Source organism: Mercurialis annua, linkage group LG5, assembly GCF_937616625.2.
Source record: "Mercurialis annua linkage group LG5, ddMerAnnu1.2, whole genome shotgun sequence".
Taxonomy (NCBI): domain Eukaryota; kingdom Viridiplantae; phylum Streptophyta; class Magnoliopsida; order Malpighiales; family Euphorbiaceae; genus Mercurialis; species Mercurialis annua.
In genome coordinates this window covers 4,342,003-4,352,890 of record NC_065574.1, presented here as the reverse complement: position 1 = coordinate 4,352,890, position 10,888 = coordinate 4,342,003, and the positions used below count along the sequence as shown (strand labels likewise).

General features: G+C 34.0%; 2 protein-coding genes across 2 annotated transcripts; one reads left to right on the top strand and one right to left on the bottom strand.

Annotated features, from left to right (window-relative positions):
• Positions 1-989: 989 nt before the first annotated feature.
• Positions 990-6,606, bottom strand: LOC126682159 (aldehyde dehydrogenase family 7 member B4). Its single transcript, XM_050377745.2, has 15 exons — positions 6,358-6,606; positions 6,069-6,213; positions 5,899-5,985; positions 5,602-5,733; positions 5,322-5,394; positions 5,064-5,086; positions 4,913-4,976; positions 4,764-4,809; positions 3,563-3,743; positions 2,926-3,102; positions 2,679-2,843; positions 2,238-2,378; positions 1,927-2,024; positions 1,438-1,587; positions 990-1,299 (listed from the first exon to the last, which is right to left on the bottom strand). Exons 2-15 carry the CDS (start codon positions 6,201-6,203, stop codon positions 1,245-1,247), a joined length of 1,527 nt encoding a protein of 508 aa, XP_050233702.1. The 5' UTR covers positions 6,204-6,213; positions 6,358-6,606; the 3' UTR covers positions 990-1,244.
• Positions 6,607-7,545: 939 nt separating this feature from the next.
• Positions 7,546-9,974, top strand: LOC126683042 (cation/calcium exchanger 4-like). The gene has a single exon (XM_050378860.2). It carries the CDS (start codon positions 8,015-8,017, stop codon positions 9,920-9,922), a length of 1,908 nt encoding a protein of 635 aa, XP_050234817.1. The 5' UTR covers positions 7,546-8,014; the 3' UTR covers positions 9,923-9,974.
• Positions 9,975-10,888: the final 914 nt, after the last annotated feature.

Sequence of the window (10,888 nt, the reverse complement as noted above, 5' to 3'; positions counted from 1 at the left end):
TTTTAAAACGTTTTTTTTTAGCCATTATAAAAAAATTTATTGGTGGCGTGTTAGAGATTATAGTGTTTCATCACTTAATAACTAAAATAATGGTTATAAGAAAGTTGTTTCCTATAATTGTTTCTTTATTCTTTATATGTAAAAGATTTGTTGTCTTTTTTATAGAAGGTTTATTGTCCTTTTTTTATAAAAGGTTTGTTGTCCCTTTTTTTTAAAAGTGTTGGTCGAGCGGTGGTGTTCGGAGGTTATGGTTGCAGTTGCAGTTTCAGTTAGCGGACGTTGAAAAAATTTGATCGAAAATTGCACTTAATTAACTATTAATATTTATGTTACATTGAAAATAAATTACAACATGACATATTAATTATAATAAAGAAACATTCCTTTTCTATTATATATATGTTTTGCGTCTTATCAAATTTGAAGAATTAAACATGTTAAAAAATATATATATTAGTACAATGTATAATATTGCAAAATAAAATGGCAGATTAGTATAATATATTAAATTTCAAGGGACATATAATACATTATTTTTCTTAACTAGCAGTTGACTAACAAAAAAATATAATGAAAGGGTGTTTTAATTAGTATAACATTATAAAACTAAAGGGTGTTTCAGTATAATATTTAAACGGCATTACCTATAAAAAAATAGGCTAAACCCATTTTCGTTCATCTTTCCACCATACTTGATTGAAGGATTCATGGGTGCTCCCGAAGGAATGGATGCGTGGTTGAGGGAACATGGGATCGAAGTTCCGGATTCTCCCGTTAAATATTGCGAATGCGGGGAAACGGAGGGAAAGGTTCGGTTTCTGGAGAAATCAAAGTCTGCCAAGCTGAGGTGTTATCCACAATGTTCCTTTTTTGAGGCTCAAAATGCCAACCAAATCAGAGTCCGATTAAACAAGGTGAATGTGAAGGTTCTCATCTAATGTATTTTTTCCAATGTACTTTTTAAATAGTAATCATCCATGCATGCATGATTTGCACAAATAATAATTATTGGGAAAGAAAACCAGTACAACTTTTCTCTGTCAAATAATTTCCTTATGCAGCAGTATCCATTACAGCAGCAGATAAACTGCAGGAACAATTTCCCATTTTCTTTGCGCATTACTACTTTATTACTTTTATTATCATCATTATTTCTTACTTCGGTGTTACGGTGACGCTCATGTTCCAAGATCTCTGCTGTCAACATTCCATCAGCAATCAGGCTGCTCTGCCATGCATATCTACTAGCCGAAGTTGATGCCTTGAGCTAGCGGTAGTTCATTCCCGTAATTGATTGTACTGTCAGAAATCAACTAAAAATTAGAAGGATATTTCGACACTGCCAGTTGTATGTAATTCAGTTTTGAAGATGTAGTAAAGGAAATAATCTAGTCCTTATCATCCCTATCACAATTAACCGAGTTTTAAGCATTTTACCAAGTGGAGCGTCGCATGTACTGCTTCCAAGAATCACTGCCTGCTTCACGGCCACCACCTGTGGCCTTTTCACCACCAAAAGCACCACCAATTTCAGCACCATTCGTCGGTATGTTTACATTTACAATGCCGCAATCACTTCCCTGTGGTCTGCAACATGTTTAACAAGGTGTAATTTTCTGAAGTTGGTTAGCATGAAAAGTAATATTTCAATAGAACATATAACTTGAACATAAACCTTCCCTACCATTCAAATATCTTGTAAGAAATTTTGTTTAAAATCGGAGTCAAAGAGTCAGAATTATTATCCTATATATTACATCAAACTGAAATGCTCTAACTAAATAATTTTACTTGGATCTAAATGAATTATGATAAAACTATAATAATCTAAAAGAAAATAGACCTTAACATAGTTAGGCTGAATTATCCGAGTGTAAGATGAGAACAAAACACTACAACTCTGTGTTACTTGGTTAAAAAACATACCCTATCCACTTGAAGATAATTTCAGGTTTACGGGTGAAGATGGAACTACTTAATCCTTGAGGCACCGAATTGTTTATCTCAATCGCTTCTTGTAAAGTCTGCACACAGTACTTGAGTTTTCAGTGATCAGGCGAAATTCAATCCAGCAAAATCAAGTAAAACAAACAAAGACAATTTTATAACTTCCATTGGCATTGATAAATAGTTGTCCAAGCAACTTTTAATTGAAGATTTACAGAAACAATCCCAAGTATGTTCACTTCATAATCCTCTAAAGAAGATAATTTCTTAGTTCCTAATGAAAAGATCACCTGAAATTTCATAACGTAAAGGACAGGAGCAAATAATTCTTCCTTAACAATGTCTGCTTTCGAAGATATTTCAACAATTGTTGGTTGCACAAAGTTCCCTTCAGATTCTATAGCTGAACCGCCCGTTAGAATCTTGCCTCCCTGCAAATTAGAGAAGCAATTTGAATGATGTCAGGACGTAATTCAATTCCACAGCATGTGGCGAGATCATCAAAAAATGACATTTACTGATGCGCATTAGATCTTCACATACACTAAATATTCATAACCAAATGAGTAAAAAAAAATTAAGACACCTAAAGAATTGCGGGAAGCACAAGAGAATCATTCAGTTGCTAGCAAGCAATTCTAATGTTCATATCATGAAAATAAAAAAGAAACATCTTTAATGGCTCCAGGTTCAGAAGTCAGGGCAGTGTTCCCATTTAAGATGGAGCATACCTGGGATTTGATCATTTCTATCCCTTTTTCATAATTCTTCCTTGATTCAGAAGTATGCAGTGGTCCGAGCAAGGTACCATCTTCCAAGGGATCACCTACTTTAACTTGTTGGTATACTTTAAGCAGTTGATCAAGTACACTCTGGTATATACTTTCATGCAGAAGCTTCGAGAAAAGAAAAGAAAACTTCATTAGAAACAACTTTGGCAGCCAGCAGAACTCAATGAAAAATAACAGGTTGAAATACCAGACGACGGCATGTCGTGCAGCGTTGACCAGCAGTTCCAACAGCAGCAAACAAAATGGAACGGGCAGCTAGCGGGATATCAGCATCATCCATTACGATGATAGCATTGTTTCCACTCAGTTCAAGTAAGCATTTACCATATCTTTGATTCACTGCTTGTTGCACCATCAGGCCCACCTGTTGAATATGCATAATTATTGAGAAATGAGTGCCATAAGAAAAGAAAACATTATCATACCTTTCCTTCAACGGTTAAATCTCATTTTATTTTTAATTTTACATGTGTTTGATAATCACGCATCTAGAGTGGACAAAATAGATTTTCAAACTTACACATTTATGCATATTCAGAGAAACGCACGGTCAAGTGAATGCGGAAAAGTTTTTATAAGTTTCATATATTCGAACTTCAATAAATCAAGATATAGATTAATAGTATATTGGGTTTACTTAATGATGGTATCAGAAAGTACATATCAATTTCCACAAACATGATTGTACATGGAATATCCACACACTGACTTCATGGAGAAATAATTAAATAGCAAAGAGGAATTATGCCAAGCACAAAAGACTTTCTCCTACACCAGGTGAACGGAAAGTAATTTCTATGGATGCACAATAGTAGAATAGATACCTTTGAACTCCCAGTGAATGAAACCAAAGGAATGCGAGTATCTTTGGCAATTGCTTGACCAATGTCAGCACCGCCACAAAAGGCTGTAAAAATTGCAGGAGGCAAATTGTTCTTCTCTAACACTCCAGCAACCAGCTTTGTCATTGCTACAGTAATCAAAGGAGTTGTTGGTGCTCCTTTCCTACAACAAGGTATCAAGATATAATTACACATTTCTACACCTGTAAAATTACATGAAAAGTGGATTTAAGCTGGCATTTTAGTTTTTACAAGTTAATGCTCTGCGATATACTGATATTTATGTCAAAACCAATCCAGAAAGAACAAAAGTATCTTGTAAAAAATAGTCTATTTATTGTAAAAAAATATGCTACACTATATATATATATATATATATATATATATATATATATATATATATATATATATATATATATATATATATATATATATATCCTGCTTATGAATAGTTTGAAACTTCAATGTATTGGTCCAAAATATAAAAAAAAATACTAGTAGATTAACTTCATATGCTACAAGAGTCCTGCACTGTCAATCTTATAACATTCATTCATTTTGATGTGAAAATAAGTAGTAATCTAAAATATTTAAAAATCCAGCAAACCAAAAGTTGACGGTGGTAATTTTTTTCCATTGAAATGTTTTACTTTCTCATTATTGACAAGTATAAAATCCGGTTGATTTCAAGCTAATGGCCATAAATGCAGCAAAATGAAGAGAATATGCTGATACAAACAAAATTAGATATCATAATGCAGGCTTAGCAATTAGATCTCCATCATATTTAAACACTGTTCTAAGCTTGACACATATGGAAATCTTACATTGTGCTCTGCTATGCTCTATCTATTTGATTGAGGGGCAAATGTAGAATGCCAAAACATGCTCCCTAAGTATTCCTTAATAGCTTTCTAACCAGATTAAAACCAAAACATATTTCCATAATGGAAGAAGTTTTCAAAGCACACCAACTGTAATGGTTCCTATGAGATACAGGTCAAACAATCAACAGTTACACAGGCAGTCCATCAACCAGATACTAAAGCCTAAAATTTTCAGGATGATGTAGTAATATCAGGATAAAATTTTACGAAAAAGCACAAAGCCTAATTAAAATCAGAGACTATAAATAAAAAAGAAAGTTGCATCATGGGTGTATATATTATCAATTATAGCTTACCAAACAACACAGTTGCCACAGACCAATGCGATGCATGCATTCCATCCTACAAAAACAAATCATTAGGAATTGGTGGTGACAGGGGAGAGTAAGAAGCAGGAATTTGATTAAGTAATGCCGCTTATTAGGAAATAGAATGAACCACTAACCGAGAACAGCACATGGGAAGTTGAAAGCCGTGATGACACCAACTATCCCTAGAGGATTCCACATCTGCATGTAGAACAGGAGTGAAACGTGATCACAACAAAAATAACTATTCAAGTAATCTTACTTCAGGGGGATGGGTAAGCAGCATACCTCCAACATCGCATGATTTGGACCTGGTAACAAAAAATAAACATAATTATTCCTAAACTAATTATACAAAACCAGAGATTATGAGAAAGATCCATCTTAAAAGTTAAGCTTCAGAACCAGGACATATCAGTTCCAAATGACAACCAGATTACAGCAACTCCCAAATTTATGCACAACAGAGTGGTGGTGAATAATAACTGGCAAGTCAATTCAAAAATAACGAAAGCCTATTAAAAAAGGTCCAATCTAGAAGCTCACGTTCAGAAGGTATTATTGATCCATTCAGCTGCCGGCTTAGTCCAACCGCAAAATCACACATGTCAATGATTTCCTGAAAGCAAAACACTTTAAGATGTAAATACAATAGTAAAGCATTACACTGACTACCTAGCATTTCAAAGAGGAAAATTTGCAACAATATAACATGAGCGAGCAGCATAGCAACACAGCCATATATTAGACATGTCATAAAAGTTGGTCTTAATTGTCATGAAAAACATGGAATATTCAAATCAGGTTTTTAATAAAGAAAGCATACTTGAACTTCCCCTATGCCTTCAGGAAGTATTTTCCCCATCTCAAGCGAAACAAGACGACCAAGCTGTTGAAGCTTTCCCCTCAACGCATCCCCAATCTGTCTAACAATTTCACCTCTCTTTGGCGCAGGGACCTGCAAAACAAAGACAACAAACACAGATACCAGTCATTAAATTTATATAGTCACTCTATCTCAACCAAAATATAAATCAAAATTCAAAGCCAACAAACATATCATCCCAAACAAATTGAATCTTTTAGTAAATCCGAAAGCATCTTAATAAACTAATTACATCACCTGCATCCATATCTTTGAAGCTTCATAACAAGCTTTCATTCCTTCCTCATAATCTTCAACATTACCCTCCACAACTTCCGCGATAACCTGCGTAATTAAGTAAATCACTACCAAAACAATTCAACTAAGAAAAGTTCTCATCAAACACTTGATTAAATCAGTGCCAAAACCTGATTATTGGCAGGATTGAGAGTGGTGATCACGGGTCCGTTTGCTTTCCAAGTGCCATTAACATAACAGCCTAAATTACGCGAGCTTAAACCAATCTCACTCAAAAATCCATATTCTTTTTTAGCAAAACCCATCTCTGAATCTCTGATCAAATCAAATATAAACAATTCAACATAATAACAAACAACCCATCAATCAAAAATCAAAATTTAACACATTTTACTCTCATTTAACGTGATCCCAAATCTCAGAAACACAAAAAAAAAACAAACAAGAAAAAATCTTTACCAGAATGGGAAGATCAATGGGTGGAGTGGTTTGAGAGGTGAATAAGTGAAAGTTGAGTGCTTTTTTTGGTTTGTAGATTTGGTCTGAGTAATAAGAAGAGGTAGAAATGGAAGAATGGGTAGTGTGTGATGTGTTTATTATATAGAGGGAGATGAATTTGGCGTTATGATTGGGAGTAAGTATGCTGAGACAGAGAGACGTGGAAGAAGAAGCAACTGTTTCTGTTTGTATTTGCATTCCGAGTATGGATTAGGATGGGAATTTATGATTTGTCACTTTATTATTACTATATTTAAGATATAGTAGGACAAACATTAATATCCATTATAAATAAATTAGTAAAAATAATAAATTTACTTTCTTTTTCTAAGATATTTTATTATAATTATGGAGGATATTATATACAACTGTTTTCTCCTGTTCATAGTATCTCGTTAAAGATTTCTTTATTTCATAATATTAGTCTTTTTATAATATTAAAAGAATATTTATTGTCTGTATTTTAAATTTACAATTTATTAATTTACCAAAAAAAATTATAATATCATAAACTAATCATAAATATCAAATAAATTATATAATATAATTAATCTAATAAATATATTTATAAATTTAGACATAATTTTATTTTTAGTTTATTTATCAAAGACAAAAACTATAGATGTTATAAATCAGGAAGAGCGTTTATTAAAATAACGATTCAATCTATATAATTTAAGATATAGAATTTAAAATAGCATTTATTTTGACCAAACCCTCAAAAAATATCAAACTTTTGTGATATCTATCAATTATGACCAAATCTTTTAAAATTTATAAATATAATCCATTTTTGTATATACTTCTTTTATAGCTATTTTGAATCGGTTCGGTTTTTTTTATTGTAATTAAATTTTTTATTATGACACAACACGCAAATATTTGATATTTATTGTGATTAAATCTTTTTTAATTTTATATACGTTATATTGGCAAGAAAATTAATTCGATTCGAATTTGCTATAAAATGAACATAATTTGTCAAAACTATTATATTTGTCAATTTTAAAAGATTTGATTATAACTGATAAAAATCGTAAAAATTTGGTATTTTTAGAGAATTTGACCTTTTATTTTATATCTTAATATCTAATAGTTTTATTTTTATTTGAAAGTCTCATATCAGGAAATTCTTCAGATTTATGTAATAAAGTAGTTTGAATTATGACATAATCTTAAACCACCCGACTGTCTCTTCTTCCTTCCGAAGGCACGCGCATGAAAAATAGTTAGTCGGGTTGCCACTTTTTGTAGTAGGTCCGACCCGGTAATACATAGAACAAACAAAATCAATGAAATAAAAATCCACGAATTTAAACATCGCCCAACAATTCTCATCTTTGTCTACTCGATCGATTGAGCTACCAATTGCTGAATTACCCGCTCAAATTTTATCTTATAATTCACCTGTAAGTTCTCGAATTACGATTCAATTTCGCTGTAAGGCTCAATTTATAGGTGAGAAATCAAATTCAGCTTTGAAATCTAGGGTTTCATTGTTTAATGAATGAAACCCTAGGCGTGTTTGGCTTGTGGATTACTATTGAAGTTTTTGAAAATTGTTGGTATTTATCGCGTTCTCAATTTTAGATAATTATAGAGTAAGTCATCAGAGAAAATGAAGGTGATTGATGGTTTTTATAGCGCTAAAAACCCTAAATTGAGAAGGGTTTTTAACGGATTTTGTAGTATGATCCTATTGTTTTTGTTCTATAGCCACTTAGATAGCCTTAGAAACCCATATATTGGTCAAAAATCAACTCTTCATGATAGGAAAATGATTGAAGTTGGTGCAGATTCACCGTCGTTTACTAATGCCACAAATAACCAAATCGATGTGAGCGTAAAAGATCCAGCTCTGTGCAGTGGGTTGTTTGATCATAAGACATATGCTACTCCGTGTGAATACTTGCAAGCGAACCCGGAATGTTCGTCCGGTGGATTCTTTAATTATATCAAGTTTATGTATTGCGATTGTGGAGATTTTATAGTATTGGGTTATGCATTGTTGGGTGTTTGGCTTGTTGCTTTGTTTTACTTGTTGGGGAATACTGCAGCAGACTACTTTTGTTGTTCATTGGAGAAGTTGTCTGGTCTTTTGAAGCTGCCTCCTACGGTTGCTGGTGTTGCGCTCCTTCCGCTGGGAAATGGAGCTCCAGATGTGTTTGCGAGTATTGCTGCTTTCACGGGTAAAGATGCTGGAGATGTTGGTCTTAATAGTGTGTTGGGCGGTGCGGTGTTTGTTACATGTATAGTTGTTGGTGCAGTTTCGTTATGTGTAGCAGAGAAGCAAGTTCAGATTGATCGGAAAAGTTTTATTCGAGATATCTGTTTTTTCCTATTTACGCTACTGTCTTTGCTGGTGATTTTGATTATTGGTAAGGTCAGTGTTGGAGCAGCGATTGCTTTTGTCTTAATTTATGTGATTTATGGCATTTCTGTCGCTGCTAGTGAGCTTTTCAGGAAACACGCACGGAGGTTAAAATTGGATGTTATTACACCATTGATTCCTGTGCGAGGAAGTATATTCTCTTCAGGGAGTTATGAAGACGATTCAAATATATATAATTCTCTGCTTGATATTGAGACAGATAGCGACATTCCCCATCTACCTTCCTCTCTACCGTCGTGGATGTGGGCTTCCAATGTGGCAATTTATTCTCATCACTCATTGAAAGGCAGTACGCTGGATGACGAGAGGCCTCCGTGGGGCTGGACTGATGAGGAAATGGAAACCAAAAGCTCCTCGTTCTCATGTTCTGGATGCTTTTCGCTGATTGAGATGCCTTTGACAATTCCGAGACGGTTAACAATTCCATTAGTAAATGAGGAAACATGGTCCAAACCATTTGCTGTAGCCAGTGCTGCATTGGCTCCTATTCTTCTGGCATTTCTGCGGAACAGCCAAGACGACGTGGGTCCTCATAGTAGAATTGTGGTGTATTTTTTCGGTGTCGCAGTGGGTTCTACCCTTGGTTTTCTCGCATACAAGTATACTTTACCCAATCACCCACCTCAAAGGTTCTTGCTTGCCTGGGTATTGGGCGGTTTTCTGATGAGCATCGTGTGGTTCTACATGATAGCTAACGAGCTTGTAGCTTTGTTGGTGGCATTTGGCTCGGTGTTTGGGATTAATCCATCAATCCTCGGATTAACCGTATTAGCATGGGGTAACTCGATGGGTGACCTAGTATCGAACGTTGCACTGGCAATGAACGGCGGCGATAGCGTGCAGATTGCTTTGTCGGGATGTTACGCAGGTCCTATGTTCAACACACTCGTTGGCTTGGGGATCTCAATGCTTATAGGAGCCTGGTCGGAGAGTACCGGCGTATATATAGTACCAAAAGACAATAGCTTGTTTTACACAATGGGATTTCTCATGACAGGACTAATATGGGCACTTGTTGTTTTACCTCAAAATGCTATGCGACCTAATAAGCTATTAGGGTTTGGCCTTATAACCCTGTATTTGATTTTTCTTTCGGTGAGGGTGAGTATGGCAATGGGTTATGTATTCAGTTGACATATTGGTTTTGGTGACTATTGTATTAATCTGTAAAGCTAGTTTCTCTGAACTATTGCTCTCCTCATCATCACAATTTATTTGTAGAATGGCAATCTGACAAACGGTGCACTTAGGATTCATATTAGTTCTTGATGATTGCTTTTAAACAACTTATTCCTGTTAGGGGTGAGCAAAAATTGAGGCAATCTAAATAATTAAACCAATAAGTTTGTTTGGTTTTGACATTGTATAATATTTTAGTTTTTCGAGTTTGATTCGGGTTTGGATATAATAAAGTTGTGCAAATCGGATTGAAAAATTGAACTTATTAGCTTGAGTAATAAAATTATATATCTTCGATCCTGAGATTTTAGAAGATGTCATTTGAGCTAAAACTCATCGACATATCTTGTTAATTTAGTTCGATTTGATTTAAAAATATTCAATACGATTTGGTTCATTTAAAATACTAAAATGATGCTAAAATAAAGCTATATTCTTGTGCAGTGTGTTGCTTGATATTAATTTGTTCAGTACTTGGTGAAGTTGAAATCACTGGCGCAAGTTAGATTGTATGCGGTAAGAGCTGCTAAATTGTTCATCTCCCATAATTTGACACGTGGTTGGGCTAACTTGCAAGCGCATTCATCGCCTGTGTCGTCTCCGTCATTTTGTGTTTTGCAGTGCTCGAGGGAATAGTTCCACAGTGTTTGCTTCTTCTTTTTTTACCTTCTTCTCCTTTCTCCTTATTTTTATTCACTTCTCTACCTTTTTATTTATCTATTTTATTAAATAGTAATAATTCTATTTTTAGTATGTTAAATAAATTTATATATTATTTACATAATTAAATGAGATTAAAAATGTTATTTTAAAAAGGTTGATCAAACTCATAATACACATGCGAATTTGTAAGTTGTTTTCTTGACTTAATTGAGGTTGCGAATTTAAACCGCACTCATGTATGCAACAGTTAAAATTGTT

Coding starts and splice junctions, on each gene's coding strand:
- LOC126682159 (XM_050377745.2), bottom strand. CDS start 6,203: ATGGGTTTTGCTAAAAAAGAATATGGATTTTTGAGTGAGATTGGTTTA. Junction 3,103..3,562: donor CATTCACTGGGAGTTCAAAG/GTATCTATTCTA, acceptor CATATTCAACAG/GTGGGCCTGATGGTGCAACA. Junction 2,379..2,678: donor TAGAAATGATCAAATCCCAG/GTATGCTCCATC, acceptor TCTAATTTGCAG/GGAGGCAAGATTCTAACGGG.
- LOC126683042 (XM_050378860.2), top strand. CDS start 8,015: ATGAAGGTGATTGATGGTTTTTATAGCGCTAAAAACCCTAAATTGAGA.